Raw genomic sequence first — 19908 nt, 5'->3', positions numbered from 1 at the left:
AGCAGCTCAGCCATATATCAGGCTCCTCTTCATCACTCGACAGACCCGCAAGAGCACCAATAAACCGTATTACCAACGACAATGGCAACCTACCATCCGCCGTCGTTCCCGCGTCGCCCAAAGCACTCCAACCTCTTCTCCGAGACCAAGTACTTTCTCCAGCTCAACTACTACCAATATGAAATCAACACTGGCATGTATGTCATGTCTCCCGGAGAGAAGCTTGTCTACAATATGGTGGTCTTCTCGCTGTTGGCACTGCTCTTCTCTGCCGTCTACTACTACCTCCCGAAGACAACGATCATCGGCCTACAACGGTTGGCGTACTACTTCACTGGGAGCCACAGGCTGCATGTAAACGGCGTGGTTGTTGCACAAGGTGTCTTGCAAAGCTCAGGCGAAGCTGTGGCAAGTCTGGCAGACCAAAGAGCTGTGCTCAACGCGAGTGCCGTCTTTTCTCCCTGAAGCCGGCTCGCAGACTTTGAAGACGGCTGAGAAAGAATCGATGAGAATGTCTAATGAATAATGTTTAAAACGACAGTGTATGGAGTAGGCACAGGAGCCAGCTGGTATGAGGTACCCAAAGGAAGAGGACGATGGTGTCACGACACGATCGAGCGGAACAGCTTCGGCATGCTTGAACGTTCGTTCTGCCCCAGCGCACGTGTGTCTGAGCCTTCGACTTCAGCATGCTGCAGGAAGAGCCGACTACGAAACGACATCTCCCAACGATACGAGCCTTTGAGCTCCATGCCAGCTCTGCCAACGATCGAGGGATGTCTCAATAGATGCGCTGCAGCACACGATCATCGATAGACCATATAGAATTGAGAAGAGCTGGCTCATGGGGCCAGTTGTTGAACGGCGGCGCTCGTGTTGTACATAATTATTAATGACAGAACACATTACATCAGACAATGGCGGTATCCGTGCAGGAGGCGACATCCGTTTAGAAAGCCTACAGGTGAGGTTAGGATTGAGTTGATGATTCAGCCCATGTCCCGTATCGTGGACCGCTCATGGTTTGTCGTAAGCATAGGTCAGCATCGAGAGGGGATGGTTCCTCTTCTGGACGCATGAACGATGCATGTCGAGGGCATGGGTAGCACACGTGATTGAATGATGTTTATCTACCATCGTATCAACAACGACTTACGCGGAACGGTATCTCATTGATGGAGGTCACTTCGTTGTGCGTATTCACAGAGCAAGGTGAGGTTGTAGCAGCGCTGTCGATCCGCCGAGCAATCTCGCCAGGGATCTCGCTCCACATGCATGTGCAGCTCCCACGTCGTACACAACCCTTCTTCCAGACAATAGCAAGAATGTAGCAACATTGTCATCGCCCACAGAGGCAACAATACTACTACCAGCTGAGCAATGAAGCTCAATAACATTGCCGGCGCGGTGTTCGCCCTCTGCTCCCTCACGGCAGCGTGTGAAGAGCAAATACCCCTCCAAGGCAGCAATGAAGCGCAGGTCAAGCCTGTCAACATCGCCATCATAGGTGAGACTTCCCACTCCAGTCGATAGTAAACACCCATGTAACCTCCTTCAATAGGAGCTGGAGCAGCAGGCGCCTCAACAGCCTTCCACCTCCATCGATACGCCCGCAGCGCCGAACTCCCCCTCAACATCACCATCTTCGAACGCAACCCCTATATCGGCGGGCGCTCTACAACTGTCAGCGCCTATAATGACAGCAGCCTCCCTGTCGAGCTCGGTGCCAGCATCTTCGTCACCGTAAACAAGATCCTGGTCGATGCCGTCCGCGACTTCAATCTCTCCACATCAACCTTCTCCAGCGATCAAGATGACAAGTACAGCAAGATCCCCGGGGACGCGTTGGCTGTATGGGATGGCAAGGATATTGTAATTACGCAGAATGGGAAGTGGTGGGACTATGCGAAGTTGTTCTGGAGGTATGGACTTACACCGCTCAAGACTCAAGGGTTGATGAAGAAGACGGTGGGGAAGTTCTTGAAGATGTATGATGCGCCGGTTTTCCCGTTTGAGGATTTGACAAAGGCAGCGCATGAGGTGGAATTGATCGAGGTTACGACGAGGACCGGGGAAGAGTTTATGCGTGTCAATGGGATTGAGGGGAAGTTTGGGAGGGAAATCGTACAAGCTAGTACGAGGGTGAATTACGCGCAGAATCTGGCGTATATCCATGGTCTAGAGGCTATGGTCTGTATGGCGACGGAGGGTGCGATGAGTGTCGAAGGAGGGAATTGGAGGATCTTTGAGGAGATGGCGAAGAGGTCTGGAGCGAAGGTGTTGTTGGATACCGAAGCCGGTGGAGTCTGGCCGCAGGGGAGTGGAAGTTACGCCTTGAACTACACCCATCCGGACGGATCGGGTTCTGGATCTGGAGTCTTCGATGCAGTGGTCCTAGCCGCGCCATACCAATTTTCAGAGCTCAAGTCCTTGGGTGTTGACGAGAGCGAGCTCACGACGGCAAAGAATCCTGACAAGGTGCTCTACGTTGAGTTGCACGTCACGCTGTTCACTTCGCCACACCTTCTCTCGCCCGCCTTCTTCAACCTTTCATCGGACAAGGCAGCACCACAAGTCATCCTGACAACACTCCCTCCCGACGAAGAGCCCGAGAAAGGCCGCAAAGGCGTCGGCAGCCCAGGTTTCTTCAGCATCTCCCTGCTACGCCCCATCACAAACCCTTCAACATCCGTCGACGAATACCTCTACAAAATCTTTTCCCCAACCCCAATCAACAGCACTTTCCTATCCCACCTCCTCGGCGTGCAAGACCTCCCCGACAACAATGAAGACACAATCTCGTCTCGAGACGTAACCTGGATATACCGCAAAGTCTGGAACTCATATCCCTACGAGTATCCGAGGGTCACGTTTGAGGATATCAAGCTGAGGGAGAATCTGTGGTATACGGCGGGGATGGAAAGTTTTATCAGCACGATGGAGACGAATGCGTTGATGGGGAAGAATGTGGCTAAACTAGTCGTCGATGAGTGGGTGCAGAGGAAGGGCATCAGTTCCATTGAGGAGCAATGTTTGGTGGAAGAGGACGTGACGGCGCAGAAGGGGTGGTCGTTTGGGTGGTGATGATAGGACGAGCAATAGCCACGACTCCATGATGAACTTGTTACCTATTCCTCTCTCGTGCACACTTATCGCCCGTCGACATGTGGGACAAGCTGCTCCATCTCCCAAAAGCTGAAGAAACAACACCACCATATGACGTCTTGGCGTTCAAGCATGATCTTCCATGCCTATTCCCGTACCGCGTCACTCACAATCACGCCATGGTCGTTCAGTCACAGTTTCCACCCTAACGAAAAAGGCTCGATCTCCCGAACCAAACACCCACTGACACCACAGACAACAAACCACGAGACCAGACCAAAGCGCCACGAAAACAACGCTATGATGGAATGCCACAGCTGTCAACGCCATCATCAGCGCTGATCTTGTGGCTGAAGTGTCCGATCGAGAATGGAGTGTCCAGTCGGTGAGATACCGCTGCGCCTCACAGCCACGATCTGGAGGGTTTTTGAGTTTTTGAGTTTGAGAGGATGATGGTTGTTTGGATCTCGGGATTCTTGGAGCTGTGGTTGTGAAGAGAGACGGGGTGGGGTGGTGTTGTCGTTTCTTTTGCTTTTATGTCGAGAACAGAAGTAATCACGAAATCGTCAGGCGACCCCAATGTGTTCTGGATGCGAGTGCACCGACGAACGTCCGAACATCAACCACCACAACCATCGTCAGCCACGAGAAAAACAATCATCATCGCTCTTCACATCGACCAGACATGTACACCCGTTGCCAATCCCAGTTTCCAACTCCGTCATCCCACCCGCCACATCTGACCATTCACTTACCACATTAAGCTTAAGAAGGACCCGCACTAGCCAACTCAACAGCAAGATTTCCCCGGATTCTGACGTCTGTTTTCCAACGGGACTGAGAGTGAGGGACCCTTTGCATCACCAAGCTTGGACGATCACACTCTGGCGGCAGAAACTTGGAATATCGTGCACGACGTCAGTGCCGTTGTGTGGGTTGGTGTGGAATAGGGTAGGTATATAGTATAGATCTTTGGCCCGCGGAAGTTGGATCATTCACACACTCCAAATACACAAAGTACAACTCTCAGTCACGTCGACCAAACCAAACCACTACCAGAACCTCACACAACCCAACTCAACACCAACAACAATGGCCCGCACAGCAGCAACGACCACCCGCACGGGCAAGAAGCCCTCCCTCCTCTCCCGCCTCCGCAACAAGAAGCAAGCCAAAGTCACCACCTCACAATCCACCAACCCCATCACCGGCACCACGACCACGACCCAAACGACCAAGACGCACCCCAAGGGCTACGGACACCGCGGTCACGGCGGAGAGGGCCCCATGGCGAGCAACCACGAGACGCATTACACGGGCTCGGGTGCGCCTCACCGACACCAGAGGAGGAAGCCTAGGTATGTTTAATCTTTACCTGCTGTGCGTGTTGATAGCGTTGGACTGACTTTCTTTTGTAGCATGGGCGACAAAATGTCCGGCGCTATGATGAAGCTTCGCGGCTCGCTTACTCGTCGTCCTGGCAAGAAGGCTGCGGGTACCAGGAGGATGCATGGCACTGATGGTCGTGGTGGTCACCACACCGCCACTGTCGCATAATTATGATGTACTACGACTTGACGATGCGATGAATGTTGTATGATATTGTTTTCGATGCTTGGGAAGGTGGAAATGGCGATACCCTTCTGCTTTTTTGTGGATCAAGTTGTTGTGTATAGCGATTGTATCAATCGAAGCGATGATTTGAGGTTTTGAATGTATTCTTCCTCTGCAACTGAATGTTGCTTCTCCATGGTCTCCATGTCATTGACTCCGCTGCTCGCGTCTTTGGTGAGCCCTGTCTGCAGCTGCTGCGTCTTGACGGAGTGTGGTTTGGCTCGTATCCTGCTATCCTGCTATCGTGCTGGTTCCATCGAGGCCAGTTCGGACATAGAATGTGTCTTGTGCCTGCGATACACAATCACGGAACCAGTGTCTAGTCCCTGCGGCACATTCAATATCTTGCCGGGCCTGTATGGCCTTCGTCCCCACATTTGACGTCTGGCAACATTCCTGTGCTTGATTTGATTGACGTATTAGAAGTCTGGCAAAGTTCATCTCACGCCCCTCCCTCTCCCAACGCCCCTCGCGATCCCACTCCCTCGTCCAGCAGCCGCACCTCTCGCACCTCTAGTACTAGTACCACGCGCAATACCACTTCCGCCAGCTCTGCCTCTTGCTGCAGGACCTCTCGCCGAGGCTGCGCCGCCTCTCGAGTTCGTCGTCGAAGGAGGCACAGAGCTATACTTGCTGCTGGGCTTACTGCTCGTAGGAGGATTCATGACAAACGATGTATCAGTCGTCATGAAGGTCGCTTCGTTATCGGGAGGCGCATTCCTTCGTTGCGGAAAAGGCGAGTTCTCGAGATGATTGGAGGAGGAAGTGTGCCGCGTGAACGATTGTGGGATGGGAGCCTGTGAAGAAACAGTAAGTCTTTCAATCCAAATAAGATTGCCCTAGATCTAGCATCAACATACTTCTGGGAAGTCGACGCAGAACGCTGTCATGTTCATGCCGTACAGAAAGGCACCGAAATTCTCATTGAAGCGCGAGATGGATTCGTTCAGCAGTTGGAGATGCATCATGTTGGCCTCCAGATCAGCCATGGCGTCGCTGAGCTCGCCAAACGCAGGTTCGAGGGTGGTGAGCGGGAAATCATTGCCGCCTAATGCTGCGCCTGCTGTAGGTGTGGTTTGCGATGCGCGTAGACTTGTGCGGGAGGGAGGTCGGAGAGGCGTTGTCGGTCGCGACGGTATTGCGCCTGATCGACTTCGAGAGTGGGAGTGCGAGGAGGCGCGGTGGTGAGAGTCGACTGGAGTGGTCGTCGCTGAGGCCATGGCGAATGGAGTGGTGTGTCTTTGTAGTTAGAATTGTTTGTTTGTTTCCTGTTCAATCCACGCGCAGTGCTGTACGCGTATAGGCCCCTCGGTGCGGCGGAACCAAGAGCCTCAGCCTCTCACTGCCGCCAGGAACCGCTGCACAGCGAAACACGACATCATCGTCAGCTTGCACCACGCATGCAGTCGGAATAATCACTACTACACCTCTACATGTCCGCTGCCGCCCGCGCCCTCCGCCTGCACCACCATCATCACCACCAGCGCACACTTTGCTTCTTCTCTGGTACCCGACCAGCAGCCCTCAGGCAACCGCATTGGAGCTCCCTCCGCCATTTTGCTTCGAGCCACCGACGTTCGCGCATCGCCGAGCCACACTTCACCTCTGCGAAACACTCTGCGATCGACCCGAGGACCTTCCTCATCGCCGCCGTTCTCTCTTTTGCTGTCGCCTATACCACAATAGCATACTCTGGGAAAGAAGAAGCTCCCAGGCAGCAACTCGCAGAAGAAGTTTCTCCCATCCCCGCCTTTGCGCTCGGCGCAGAACCAGCATTCTACACCATGGCAGCCAACAACCTCCCCGGAAGGCCGGGTAACCTCACAGCAGACCAGGAGACCAAGCTGAAGGAGATGTGGGCCACGAATCTTGAGTTTTTTGGCATGTCTCACGAGGAAGTCTCAGAAGCTCAGGCGAACGGCACATTGAACCCTTCAAGGACGCCTACTTCGCCAGAAACCACGCCCAAGAAGAAGAAGGGCGGGATGCTGTCCCGTCTGAGAGGGAAGAACAAGGAAGAGGAGGAGCCCTCGAGTCCCACTGTAGGCATCGATAACGACAAGCACGGCCAGGTCAAGGAGTACGAGGAGGCTTTGGCGAGCATGAGCCCAGACCAAATACAAGAGGCGTTCTGGAACATGACGAAACACGACCACCCTGATGCGATTCTGCTGCGATTCTTGCGGGCGAGGAAATGGGATGTACACGCTGCACAAGTCATGGCACTTTCAACTTTGCACTGGCGACTAAAAGACATGCATGTCGACGACGACATCATGATACGCGGAGAGGGCCATGCGATTGAGCAGAGCAAGTCAGACAACGCATCGGAGAAGAAGTTGGGCGAAGACTTCTTAGCGCAGATGCGGATGGGGAAGTCGTTCCTCCATGGACTGGACAAGGACGGCAGACCGTGTTGTTATGTGCGAGTGAGGTTACATCATGGCGGTGAACAATGCCAGGAGAGCTTGGAGCGGTTTACTGTCTACACAATAGAAACGGCGCGCATGATGCTGCGGCCGCCTGTTGACACTGCGGTAAGTTTTGGTATGCTCTTGACTGAGATACATTTACTGACATGTGGTGAAAGACAATCGTCTTTGATATGACCGACTTCAGCATGGCCAACATGGACTACACGCCCGTCAAGTTCATGATCAAGTGCTTCGAAGCCAACTACCCAGAATCTCTTGGAAGCGTCCTTGTATATAAAGCGCCTTGGATCTTCTCCGGTATCTGGAAGATCATCAAAGGATGGCTGGATCCCGTGGTCGCCGGTAAAGTCCACTTCGCGTCCAACGAAAAGGAACTTGAAGAGTGGATCCCTCGATCACGGATACCGAAAGAAATGGGCGGCGACGAAGACTGGGAATATAAATATGTTGAACCCAATGAGGGCGAGGACGCGGAGCTCGGCAAGACGGAAGAGAAAGCGCCCCTTCTGGCAGAAAGGAAAGAGCTCACCAAAGCCTACGAGAGCGCAACCCTAGCATGGATCAAAGGCGAAGACAGGACGGCAGAAAGGAACGAACTCGCAGAGAAGATGGCAGTGAATTACTGGAAGCTAGACCCTTACATCCGCGCGAGGAGTTTGTACGACCGGACGGGCATCATTGGGCCCATGGGCAAGCTTGATATATACGCCGATAAGAAACAGTGTTCTGAGGAGCAGAATCATGGCGAAGTCGATTAAAGCGGTATAGAAGAGGAGATGCGCTGGCATGAGGAGAGGTTTTTGCCTATTGAGAGTAACATTGTACAGTGAACGAAAGAGACCCATGGTCGCGGAATCGAATCGATGTTCAACAGCACAGCATCGTCAATAAAGTGACCTTCAGCGAAGCTGTTCAGCAGATTATCATTTATATACACTCTTAGAAGACAGCCCCATCCCTCCCCAACAATCCTACCTACGAAACCTTCATCATCATCTTAACCCCGTCCCCGTCCCCTTTCTCCCATCGCCTACATCGGCCATCATCGAAAAGAAGGATCCATCCCATCCGACAGACAAACACGAGACACGGAATTCACGGCATATGGCAAACATACGTACGTCTTTCGTGGCTCGACGCAAGCATCAATTACCGCTCACGGCAATTTCGCACTCGCAATGTAGGAGGACAGGGTAGGGCTTTCAGTCACGCCGTGCGGATATACGGGCGTGGGTATAGCGGCTCAGGATCTCGATCCTACATTCCTGCGTTACTACTGCCTTTTGTGGTAGTTGGGTTATCGAATCGCTATCGCTATCGCTATCTAAGCACATATGGGGAGGGGGTTTTGCGATGAGTGTTACAGTAATGCTGGAGCCTGGTCGAGGATGTGCAAGGGGGTTCTGACTCTGGCGATCGTTCTGGATTGGAGGTTTCTGGGCATTGCGAGTGGATTGCGAGTGAATCGTGCTCATGATGATGAGGATGGCTGTGCTGTGATGGGGCATCCTACGCAATTGCTTGTTGTGGGAAGAATGGCTGGATGAGTCCCCGCATGCCGCGATCATGATCTTGTCCTCGATCAATGCCTTGTCTTCGACACGAGGAGACGAATACGGATGCATTTGTGCTCGTTCGTCTTGTCCTACGTTGCTATTCCCCAATCCAGATCTCAAAGGTTTCAGAATTGTTGCCGCCTACGAGGAAATAGAACTAGGCATTCCCCGTCGTCGAGATACGAAGACGGCGGCGCAGCCAACACGCACTCCTCCATACAAGCACGTGCAGTGCAAAGTTGCTACTTCCCAGTGTAGTAATTAGGACTTACCTAACATGAACAACCAGCAAGAGGGTTGGTCGAGCGTGTATCCGCGATCCGACTCCGGCTAATCGTTCATCTGCTCTATAATGCCTGTAGCTATGCGGAACCGAAATCGAAATCGCCGGGGAAAGAATGCTGGGAAGACGTTTGACAGGGGATGTCAGTCATCTAGGCGAGAATCGTCGCTATATTCTTGGAGCAGATATTCTTGTAAGACGTATTCGTACATGTCTTACGGATTCTTGGATTCGTCCGAATATACGTCTGGGCAATGGCTACATTCATTCTTCGGTCTTGTCATGATTATGTATGTCGTATTCGCGGGTGAGAGACTGCAAGAATGTCTTTCAATCCGGGATCCTCGGAGTCGCGATTCTTCCCCATTGATGGTGGGAACCGACAATTCCCCGTCTTCGATCCTCTTCCACTGCAGCGTTAAAGCTTCGCAAGGCTTGGCCTTTCCGATACGGACCCCGGGACATGTTCGAAAGCGGTACTACTTTTGCGAGGCAAATTCGGCAAAGGATTTGTGGTGCGAAGGAACCGGGCTGAGAACGATGTCATGAGGAGGAGTGTCGTCGTCTTTTGAAGGAACAGGAATGTCGTGGTGAGCACGTTCCGCCAAACCAAGCGACCACCCCATGGAGTGAGCGACGAGCTATGGAAGCGGGCTTACATGAGCATTCAAGTCAGTACAGGCAGATCGTGAACGATGACGGTGCGCCCGCGGAGTTTAGGGTTCTGACGGGTATCTCTCTCTTCACGCACGTGCGGGTGCCTGTGAGAAAGATACATGCCAGCAAAGTCAGACCCAAGAAACCGATCCGGTCTGTTTGGCTGGCTGAACGAACACACAAGAAAGACATTTCTTCGCTGTGCGACACACCATACTCGGCACGTACGGATAGATGATCGGCGCAGTGGTTTTTTTTCGCGCCCGGACTTTGCACCTCGCTTCGTCGGCTTGCAGCTGTTGCGGCTCTCGGGCGGCCACTACGGCCGAATGTGGGATGTGCAACTCTGCGCTGCCAGGCAGCCCTACCGTGATGCGCGGGAGGTACAATGCGGTTGTGAAGAGGGGTAGCTCTTTCTGCAATACTTGCGAGAGTGACATATACATGTTTCAATTATTACGGTGCGAATGCGATCCTGCGAAGGCTTGGATGCTTGGGTTGGGGGCTGGGTGGGTGATTCCATTCGGGATTCGGTGTTCCTCTTGCTCTTGGTCAGACGGTCTGTCACGTTGCTGGCGCCACCGAATCGATCGGAACCAGAGAGGCGGAATGTCAGCTGGTGCACTCACTCACACAGCACGTACAGTCGCATCAGGATGGATGGACAGAGGGAATGCCTCCGTTTACATACGCCGACGGGATCGTGGTATGACGATGACTGATGGATGACTGCGAGCGGTGACGTCCACGGACGAGAGGTCGCAAACTTTACCTTGCACAAGTGGTATAGACGATGCCGTCGGATTCGGCCTCACACGGACGCCGATGAGGGAGGAACAGCAGGCTGCGATGGCAGCAGATCGCTGGACCAATCTGGTGATCGTCTGCTGAGCACGCTGAACGACGTCTCGTCCTCGTCGACCGGCTATTCGATGCTGCTCTTGCTCTTGTTGGCCCGGGAGGCGGCGGATGGCCAGGATGCTCGTCACGCCAGACGGGTGCTTGGCATGCAGCCAGCCGCTCCGCCAGCGACGCTTGCTGGCCCGGGCTTCTCGCAGCTCGACTGCAGCTGCTGCCAGCCAGCTGTTGGCGTGCAGACGTCAGAAAACGTGAGCAGTTTTGCGATGCCATGCCCGGCACTCTCTGGCTGGCGGCGTGCGGCTGTCCTTCGCACTGACTGACTGACCGACTGACTCCTCCCACTGCTGACACACAGCCCTTGCCCTGGGTGGGCCGACAGCGGAAGAACCGTCCACGGTGCCTGGCGGGCGGCATCGATCACGGCGTTTTGGGCGGCCGTCGTGGTGGTCGATGTAGTCACTGGCGCAGACCTGTGAAGTATGCTGCAAGGGTGAGCTCTTTTTATTATCCCCGACGACCGCCTGCTGCACCGTCGGAAACTTCTACTCTCCCTCTTACCTTCCGCCCAACCTGCCACACCGCATACCAGCTGACCTTGCTTCCTGCCCACCCTCACAAGAGCAAGCGAGCACCTATTGCAAAGCTGACTCACATCCTCTTCAATCGCATTCGCTCGACCAGCTGTCTCGATCTTCCTGGAAGCCTAGAGAGCAGTCAGTACCGCCAACAACTCTAGACCTACACAACGATCGTTCTTCGACATTCGGAGAGAGCTTCACTCCCATGCGAGCACGGAGCGCGGTCCTCCTAACCTCTGCGGCGCTCCTCCTCGGGGCGCTGCCACTGGTAGCAGCACATGGCCATGAGGGAGGCGATATGGATATGGAGGGTCCCAAGGTGACTCCAATAGACCCAGACTCTCCTACAGCGATTGCGCACAGATTAGAAAGCTACTTTCGCCATCCACATTACTTCGGATGGCATCTGGCGCATACAGTCTTGATGGTCCTGGCCTGGTTCATCGCAATGCCCTTGGCGATTATGCTGAGCATTGGGCGGTCCAGGTACCATCTCCCAGCGCAGGTCTTCTTCCACATCCTGAATGGCCTCGGTGTCTTCACTGCAGTCGTGTACAATGCTTCAACACCCGATCTCTACCCTAACAACGCCCATCACGGCCTGGGATGGGCGACGACGGGCTTCACCATTGCCTGGACAATCATGTCTTTCTACGTCGCGTACGGCGAGTACAAGAGCAAGCGAAGGGCATCCCTCGAGCAGGGCAGGCCGTTGACACCTCAAAGGATGGCAGAGTACAACCAGTTTCACGATGAAACACCACCAAGGCATTCAAGAGATTCTGGCCAAGGAACCGAGCGCAACTCGGCGTCGCTTTTTGGCCACTCGCGCCAGAACTCTTCTGACTCTGTCTACCAGAAGCCAGAGCTGCCAATCGACGACGACGACTTCGACGAGGACAAGGACCAGGAGCCGGAGAAGAGAGGCTTCCTCGGCAACAACAGGGTCGACAGATTCATCTCCAAGAGTGTGCGTCGCTTCTCAACACAGCGCGCTTCCAAGGTCGTTCGCTTCTGCCAGATCGTCCTGGAGAAGTTCTTGTTGCTCTTGGGTTTCGCGGCACTGACCACTGGATTTATCGTCTCTGGAGGCCTCTTCCGTAACAGGCAGATCTTCTCTGGTCTCGCGCACTACATCAAGGGTGGCATCTTCGTCTGGTATGGCCTGCTCACTCTCGGCAGATGGATGGGAGCTTTCACCGAGTTTGGCTGGGCCTGGAACGTTCGCCCACAGCGACCAGTCGTCTCCAAGTGGAAGTCGAGGGTACCATCTGCAGAGTTCACAGAGTCGTTCGTCATCTGGCTGTACGGTGCCAGCAATGTCTTCTTGGAGCATCTGAACAACTGGGGTAGCGAGTGGACGGCCTCCGACCTCGAACATCTCAGCATCACCGTTCTGTTTTTCGGCGGCGGTCTCTTGGGGATGTTGATCGAGTCCAAGTGGGTTCGAGACTTGTTGAACACGACTGTCGAGGTGCAGAAGAGCAAGGAAGACCACCTTGCAGGCGCCTCCCGCTTCGCCGCAGGTGGAGCCGCAGAAGAGCCGCACGATCATGATCAGCGCTGGGAAGAGCCAAAGACTTACCGGGTGCCATTGAATCCAATGCCGGGGCTCACAATCATGTTGCTGGGCATGATGATGTCGGCACACCACCAGCAGTCGATGGTGTCGACCATGTTGCATGCGCAGTGGGGAGGTCTGTTCAGCGCTTTCGCACTGGCGCGAGGCGTGACATACATCTCCCTCTACCTCAAGCCACCGACGTCGCACTTCCCTTCGAGGCCGCCGAGCGAGATCGTGGCCAGCTTTTGCTTGACAGCGGGTGGCATTCTGTTCATGAACAGCGCTTCGGACATCGTCTGGGCGATCGAGTCGAACGGCTTGGACGCTATGACCATCTTCACCGTTTCGATGGGCCTGACCGGTATCATTCTAGGCTGGGAAGTCGTCGTGTTCGCCATCAAAGGCTGGGCGATGAGGAAAGAAAGAGCCGCTGCTGGAAAGCCGTTAGCGACGTCGTGATGGAAGCATTCGACCGACAGACACATAATAAGCATCCGCATGCGTGCGGCGACTAAAAGACTTACGAGACCTACGAAAAAGGATAGAAAGAGCAGCGGAGGATTTCGCTTCAAAGTCGATCTTTGATGAAAGCCACGCAATAATACTGCATGATCGTGACGAGACATGGCGCGGCTGTTCTTGGGCTTTTCTTGGATAGCCATCGTTTTGATCGGGAAGCGTCGAAGATACCCTTTTTTCTTGTTGCCTGTCCGGGCAGGCGTCCAGATCGCTTTTGATGATGATTTTGTTTTCCTTCCGGCGATAGATGTTCGTCTGAGATAGCCTTAATGTCTGAAATGGAATTAATGATCATTGAGGTCCGTGCCAGTCAATCCGGTGAGGTTGTTTGTCGAGAATAGAAGGGTTTTGAGCTGGGATGCGAAGTCGTTCAATGCCTAGCTCCTAGAGATGGCGTGATGAAAGTTGAAGAGATGAAAGGTCGATGTTCAATCAACCGCGAAAGGGAGACTGTAACAGCATGTCGAGACACCCCGCCAAGCCCAAGCCCAAGGCCTGCCGCTCCAGCTGCTGCGCCACGATCCGAATCAGATCGCATCTTTCGGACTTTACTCCATCTCTGTTTTGTCTCGTGTGGTCCAAAAGAAAAAATTCGGATTAACGACCGAACGAACGAATCTCTGCCAATCACATCAGATTGATTGGTTTGCGGTCGTCATGCCGCCTAACAATCAGAAAGTCGAGAAGAAAGCGAGGAGGAATAAACGGAAGGCGAGGACGGAGGGTATGTGAAATTTCGATGTTCGAAGGGGATGTTTTGCTAACGAGATGGATATAGTTGAATCTTCTTCTTCTTCCTCATCAGCCTCTGATAATGAGAACGACAACGAAACCAAGATCCTCAATGACCATGTAGCAGACTCTCCAAGAATTTCACCCAAACCCTCCAACAATCCCTCCTCCGCCCCCTCAACAACCCCCACCCCTCCCTCCACCACAACAACCAAACCCAACAACGCCAAAGTGGACAACCTCTTCCAAACCTTCTACCTCCACCGCACGACGCAAGAATTCGCCAACGACCTGGACAAATTGCGTTCGGCGAGTGATTTCCACGGCGAGAGGAGCGTGCAGATGCTTGTGCGGGCTTTGGGGAACGGGGTCGTGTGTTTTGGGGAGGGGGAGAGGGGGAGGGTTGTTGCTGGTTGGGGTGGGGTGGAGAGGTGAGTGGAGGGATCTAGTGGAGGGAGGGAGAGGTGAGGAGGGGAGGGTTGCCAGGGGGTGAGAGGGCTCGGGGTTGAGATGGTGGATGGGAGGGCGAGTTTTGGGTGGTGTTATCGACGATGGAAGTTTGATGGTATGCCAGTGCGAGGATTCGAGGTGGTGGCGAGAGACGAAAATGGAGATGGATAAGGAACCCATCTTCTATCGAAACCAACAAGCAAACGAAACACTTATTAATTGCCTCCACACATAGGAGACTACAGACACTACTTAGGGGATATATATATCTCATCGTGGACGGAATGCTCGCTCGCTCACCAAAAAAGCGCTGGTCATCACAATGCCATGCGTGTACAGAAAGGAAAACCACAAACCAAAAAAGCGCGAAATTCCCAACCCATCCCTTTCCTGCCATATTCCAAGATCTTCTGTGTGTCTCTTGTCCTGCTGTCGTCGAACTGTGTACCATTCTGTTATGAGGTGAAGATTGTGTGCGTTTCAGTTCCTGCTGCTGGCTTGGCGTGGGAATTGGCCTGGAACGTGAAGTTTGGACACGCTGATGTCGGTGTCGTGTCTGACGACTTGGGGGAAGAATTGACCGGTTTCGTGGGCTCCGTCCTTTTCGTGTCCGCCGAGCGGGATGGCGGCGACATTACCGACACCGGCGGAAGTAGCAGCTGGGGCTGGAGGAACAACTTCCTTGTTCGCGTTGACGGCCGCGATGTTGGCATGATCGATGGCATCGGTCTGAGGGACCTCAGCATCACGCTGATGCCGGCGGTATGCATCCACGCCCACAGCTCCAATTCCTGCACCGGCCACACCTGCAGCTGCTGGAGCCATCCAGTCACCGTAGGATGAGTTGTGGCGGTCCAGCTCACTTCCCCCTAAAAAAGACGACGATGGTGGTTGTTGCTGGTTGACAGGCTGAGCGGCCTCAGTGGGCAAGGCGTACGACTGAGTCTGGACTGGTGCGGTTGACGGGGTATCATCGATATATGTACCCGCACCAGAGGTGTTGGCAGTGTTGCTCGTGTATGCCGACGCCGAACGAACCCCATCCATGTGGTACGGATCCTTGCTTCCATAGGCGGCAGCAGCTCCGACTGCTCCCACACCAGCGCCTACACCGAGCGCAGCGATATCATCATCATCCGAATCCGCGCCGTCACTCATAGTGCCCGTCTTGCGGAGTACGACATCAGACGGGAATCGTCCGCCTAATGAAACGCAACAATCACCACGTCAGCCTAACGGTGAACGAGTGTGAGAAAGCAACGCAATGCAAGGCAAGAAGGGGGCAGCACTCACTCACCTGGCTGCGGTCGTTGCGGCCTTTGCTCGGGTGGATTCTGCTCGGCCAGGCTGGCTGCGTCGGCGGAGTAGGGTACCGCGTCTGCCTCATCCTCTTCCAGTCCATCGCTGCTCACCGTGCCTCGGTCGCTCGTTCCACTGACGCTCCTAGCGTGCTTGCGGACGAATGCGTTTCGCTCCTCGCCGGTCTTTTCAGTCAGGATGCGGATATCCTCGAACCAGGCCATCATCGTGTCGTAGCTCTCTGCGCGGAAGACCCAATTGTGGCCTTTGTGCATACCGCCAGACTGCTTGCCCTTGAGCATGAACTTGTGGGAGGACGAGCCTCTTTCTGAGTGCGAGCCAAGCTTCTGATCAAGCAAGTACAGAGACATCACAGGTGGCTGCGAGTAGATCTTGTCCGCGGACTTGAACTCATGTAGATGAGTAGGTGACAACACGTACCATCCAGGGGTGTACGACTTCAAGTACTTGCTCTTGCGCTCCAGCATGCCGGCTCGAATCTCGGTCGCAGCTGGATGGTTTTTGCCCGGGTACTGGATGTCTTCCACACGGCGTATGGGGATGCTTGGGTCGACAAAGTGTGGATCGTTGGTTACAAATTGGAACCACTCCTGATCCTTTGGCATGGCGATTGGGCCTGCCCTCAGATTCTCGACCGCATTGTAGGCATCGTCGCCCTCGCGCTTGAGGATACCAGCAAGAGCGTTGTAAGCCTTCTGGATCTCGCCAACAACGATAGACTCGAGCTCGCGTCCGGAGCTTTCGAGGTTGAGGTAGGCCTGGTTCACGTCAGTCTAGTAAACATCCATATTTTTGCAATACATACCCTGTGAAGGTAGTTCTCCTCATCAATCTGCTTCTCAATGGCTCGGTCCACACCCAGTCTGACCACATATGGATCACCCTTGCCCAGTGCGCCCTCGGTGTGGTCTGCGTATTGTATCGCCTCCTGCAGCTTCTCAACCTCTTTGCGTGTGGTCTCCTTCTCCTTCTCCACCGAGTTCTTGAAGTCGCCACTTAGATTCTTGATCTCCTTGATCTTCTGTCCCAAATCGCTCCTCAGACCCGTCAACGCGCCAATGACATCGTTCTCGATCTCTTTCGACTTGTTCGCTTCGGAAATGGAACGTTTGTGGTACTCATCCAGAATGCGTGCGGCATCTGCGAGACCATTATCGCTCATAAACACACTCGGATGGCTGATATTCGAGATGGTGTTCTGCACCTTATGCAGGGCCTTGGCGCGGGTGTCGTAAGAGCTCTGAATCTCGCGGAAGTAGGTAATGAGCGATTTCAGCAGTTGTCTCCATGCTTGGAAGCGGTTGGCGAGGATTTCGGTCGGCGCACCAGTGGTTGGGACGGGTGTGAAGAACGCGCTGTGGAAGTCTTCGCTGTCGGCCACACCTCCGCCAAAGCCTTTCAGACTGCCAGCCTTGAGACTGCGCTTGCTACCGCTGCGCTTCAAGCTGGCGGATCTCTTTACGCTGTTTCGTTTCTTGAGGGTGTTGTTTCGTGAGACGCCGCCTCCAATGGCCGTCGACGACTGCGACGCTCGCGACGCCGAACGATTGAGGCCTCCCGCGACGGAGGAGCCCTCATAGTCTTCGCTGTACGAGCCGCCCTGGTGGTTCATGGCGGACTGTCCCAATGGCGAGCTCATTGTTGGGTTGCTATCGGTCGCAAAATCCTGGGTGCCATAGCCAGCGACGTTGGGCTGTGGGACTGTGCCGTACGGCGCCGACATGGTGTCAACGCTTGCTCGATCTCCGCGGGCGATACTTTAACGACTTGTCTAGGCTGGTCGGTCGGGTGACGTTCTGCAGCGACCGGGTCGAGGATTATAGCAATAGGGACAACCCTGTCGCACAGAATGGGTGACGAGGGAGTCGAGCTGCGAGCGGGCAGGGCCGGCAGCAGGCGTCGTGGTGGTGGACAAAGGATGCCCGCAAGGTGCAGCGTCGCCGTGGGCTCGTGGGAATAGAGTTCGATGACGTCGGGCCGGTTGGCACGGATCCAATATCGCAAAGCTTCCTGGTGTCAGTGGCAGTCAGTCGTCGATGATACCCACGCAATCCTCGCCGTGACGCTTGCGGTTGCAGTCGCGCGGTACTTGTAATGTTGCAGCAGTGCGTGAGATGGTGACGACGAGCAGAAAATGGCCAAACGCTGCTGCTGCTCCTCGGAGAGGCTCGAGCATTCGCCCAATGTCGGTGAGGTCACGACCGAGCTACGAGCTATCTGGGCTAAAAGTCACTGGCGTTGATGTCAGAGCTTGCTGTGGCATTCCAATTTCCGGTGCATGTGGCTCTGTCAACCAAACACTTGCCACTGCCGTGCACCTGTTCGTGACACCCGGCGACTCGCTGCTGTACGACGCTCCGGCCTGATTTGACCGCGCGGACTGAGAGCATGCCCTCGTTCATTCTGCGATACTACTGTACAGCATAAAAGTACACACTTTCTCCCTCATCAAGTCGTTAATCAAATCCTTCATTAAACCACCCTGCGCTACGCCCTAGCACTCGGTGCCCAGTGCGCCGCTGGCATTATTGGCTCCGTCGACCCTCAACACAGCCAATCCTAATTTATTCGCGCCGATTGCCCTTCGAGCGTGAGCGTGGCAGTGTTCATCACGCGCCCTTGGGCGATGTCATTGTTCTTGAGCGAGTGGTACACCATCTGCCCGCCTGCGAGCGTGATGTCTGCGCCTCCAGGCCCAAACTGGCCAAAATCGCCGTCCTTGAGCAGCAGCTGCGGGTTGCCGTATGGGCCGAAAATGCCTGAGGTGGAGGTCACGTACTTGGTGGTATAGCTGCCGTCCGTGTAACAGCCCGTGCTGTAAAAGAGAAAGTACGTCCCGTCGTCGCTTTTAAGAAGAGACGGCGCTTCGGCTTGGTAGTGGTCCTCCACGCCTTGGTTGTTCCAGATGCTCACTGGGCTGCCGACCTTGGTGTAGCCATCAGATTGCGTCTGCTGGAGCATGAGAGAAGTATTGGTGACGATGTTGTCCTGACTAGCGCAATATCCGCCATTGTTCACTGCCGGGCCATCGATCTTGTACAGCACGTATCGGGTGTTGTCAGAGTCGAGGAAACCGGCGGCATCAATCGCACCACCAGCTTCTTGAGGACAGACCCATGGTTCGGATGAAGAATCGTTGTATGGACCAGCAATATTTGCACTGCGAGCAACTCCCACGCAATGGATCCCGCCATTTGACTGCAGCGCAGGCGAGTAGTACATCGCGAAGCTACTGTCGTAGTCTGTGAGCCGCACGACATCTGGTGCCCACACAGTATCTGGAGCCGCCCATCCATTGGGACCAAATGCGGGAACACCTTCGCTGGGAAAGCTGTCCGATATGGAAGACCAGCCCGAAGGATTATTGAAGTCTGGATTGCTGACTACAGGGACCTGATGGCCTTGTCCGTCGACCGTTCCAAAGGCATAGCTTGTGCCTTCGACGTTGATGATAGTTGGATCTGGGAAGTTCGCTCCTCCAAGGACGTCGGTATTTGGATCTCTCTTGCCTAGTCGAAAGCTGTTGGGCGTTGGTGTGCCAGATGCCAAACCAGAAAGTAGCGATAATGCTAGAGGTAGGGAAGGATACGAGATGAATGAATACATAATGGTTGCGAGAGTTGACTATACACAACAACGAGACCAATGACCAGAAAAAACGAGAAGACTTCTACTTGATATAACAACTCCAATCGAACGAAGGACGCCCTCTACGCCATACCACCTCCACAACACCATCCGCTCCCATGGCAAAGCCACGAAGGAGCAAAGTAGGGGCGAAGTTCCATCGAATCCCACAAACCACATAACTCCGTCCTCGAAAGAGAACCTGTTCCTGGAAGATCGACAACCCTATACAGTCAAACCTGGATAACGCAATATTCCGTAGGAACATAACCTCTTTAACGCTATACTTTCAGCTTCAACTTCTAAAATTCGGTGTGAACCTCTTACCTGCCTATATTGCCTTAACCTGATCAATTTATTGGCTAAACCAGGTATCAAAAAGATGCCTTCAGACCGCAAGACACCTGGCCTTTCAGTCTCTCAAAGGAAGGCCCTTCGTCAATATGCACAACAACACCCTCAGCTAACTCAAAAACAACTCCAGCAGTGGTTCTTGAACGAATTCCAGCGCAGTATAACGCAGCCTACAGTCTCAGAAAGCCTCTCAACCAAATACAACTTCCTAGACAGTAGCTACGATCCGCTACTACAGAAGAAGCAACGCCTC

General features: G+C 54.0%; 10 protein-coding genes across 10 annotated transcripts; 6 read left to right on the top strand and 4 right to left on the bottom strand.

Annotated features, from left to right (window-relative positions):
• Positions 1-81: 81 nt before the first annotated feature.
• On the top strand, positions 82-465 carry M409DRAFT_64333 (uncharacterized protein; the record flags this gene model as incomplete). The annotated part of the gene is made up of 1 exon (XM_033816026.1): positions 82-465. One exon carries the CDS (start codon positions 82-84, stop codon positions 463-465), a length of 384 nt encoding a protein of 127 aa, XP_033671592.1.
• A 915-nt stretch (positions 466-1380) lies between these two features.
• Positions 1381-3558, top strand: M409DRAFT_64331 (uncharacterized protein; the record flags this gene model as incomplete). The annotated part of the gene is made up of 3 exons (XM_033816025.1): positions 1381-1507; positions 1562-3031; positions 3515-3558. 3 exons carry the CDS (start codon positions 1381-1383, stop codon positions 3556-3558), a joined length of 1641 nt encoding a protein of 546 aa, XP_033671591.1.
• A 639-nt stretch (positions 3559-4197) lies between these two features.
• Positions 4198-4662, top strand: M409DRAFT_51698 (uncharacterized protein; the record flags this gene model as incomplete). The annotated part of the gene is made up of 2 exons (XM_033811875.1): positions 4198-4463; positions 4524-4662. The coding sequence occupies 2 exons, from the start codon at positions 4198-4200 to the stop codon at positions 4660-4662; spliced, it is 405 nt and encodes a 134-aa protein (XP_033671590.1).
• A 494-nt stretch (positions 4663-5156) lies between these two features.
• Positions 5157-5939, bottom strand: M409DRAFT_19514 (uncharacterized protein; the record flags this gene model as incomplete). Its single annotated transcript, XM_033804977.1, has 2 exons — positions 5157-5516; positions 5580-5939. The coding sequence occupies 2 exons, from the start codon at positions 5937-5939 to the stop codon at positions 5157-5159; spliced, it is 720 nt and encodes a 239-aa protein (XP_033671589.1).
• Positions 5940-6152: 213 nt separating this feature from the next.
• M409DRAFT_19513 (uncharacterized protein) lies at positions 6153-7912 on the top strand (the record flags this gene model as incomplete). The annotated part of the gene is made up of 2 exons (XM_033804976.1): positions 6153-7256; positions 7310-7912. 2 exons carry the CDS (start codon positions 6153-6155, stop codon positions 7910-7912), a joined length of 1707 nt encoding a protein of 568 aa, XP_033671588.1.
• Positions 7913-8356: 444 nt separating this feature from the next.
• M409DRAFT_51695 (uncharacterized protein) lies at positions 8357-10925 on the bottom strand (the record flags this gene model as incomplete). The annotated part of the gene is made up of 7 exons (XM_033811874.1): positions 8357-8851; positions 8931-8952; positions 8983-9057; positions 9477-9634; positions 9863-10074; positions 10423-10733; positions 10837-10925. 7 exons carry the CDS (start codon positions 10923-10925, stop codon positions 8357-8359), a joined length of 1362 nt encoding a protein of 453 aa, XP_033671587.1.
• A 369-nt stretch (positions 10926-11294) lies between these two features.
• On the top strand, positions 11295-13112 carry M409DRAFT_51694 (uncharacterized protein; the record flags this gene model as incomplete). The annotated part of the gene is made up of 1 exon (XM_033811873.1): positions 11295-13112. The coding sequence occupies one exon, from the start codon at positions 11295-11297 to the stop codon at positions 13110-13112; it is 1818 nt and encodes a 605-aa protein (XP_033671586.1).
• Positions 13113-13829: 717 nt separating this feature from the next.
• Positions 13830-14339, top strand: M409DRAFT_19511 (uncharacterized protein; the record flags this gene model as incomplete). Its single annotated transcript, XM_033804975.1, has 2 exons — positions 13830-13896; positions 13951-14339. 2 exons carry the CDS (start codon positions 13830-13832, stop codon positions 14337-14339), a joined length of 456 nt encoding a protein of 151 aa, XP_033671585.1.
• Positions 14340-14834: 495 nt separating this feature from the next.
• On the bottom strand, positions 14835-17397 carry M409DRAFT_19510 (uncharacterized protein; the record flags this gene model as incomplete). The annotated part of the gene is made up of 3 exons (XM_033804974.1): positions 14835-15556; positions 15652-16432; positions 16480-17397. 3 exons carry the CDS (start codon positions 17395-17397, stop codon positions 14835-14837), a joined length of 2421 nt encoding a protein of 806 aa, XP_033671584.1.
• An 836-nt stretch (positions 17398-18233) lies between these two features.
• M409DRAFT_64327 (glycoside hydrolase family 43 protein) lies at positions 18234-19481 on the bottom strand (the record flags this gene model as incomplete). Its single annotated transcript, XM_033816024.1, has 2 exons — positions 18234-19194; positions 19396-19481. 2 exons carry the CDS (start codon positions 19479-19481, stop codon positions 18234-18236), a joined length of 1047 nt encoding a protein of 348 aa, XP_033671583.1.
• Between the last annotated feature and the right edge of the window lie 427 nt (positions 19482-19908).

This window comes from Zasmidium cellare (assembly GCF_010093935.1).
Source record: "Zasmidium cellare ATCC 36951 unplaced genomic scaffold M409scaffold_7, whole genome shotgun sequence".
Taxonomy (NCBI): domain Eukaryota; kingdom Fungi; phylum Ascomycota; class Dothideomycetes; order Mycosphaerellales; family Mycosphaerellaceae; genus Zasmidium; species Zasmidium cellare.
This window is presented reverse-complemented; position numbering and strand designations above follow the sequence as displayed.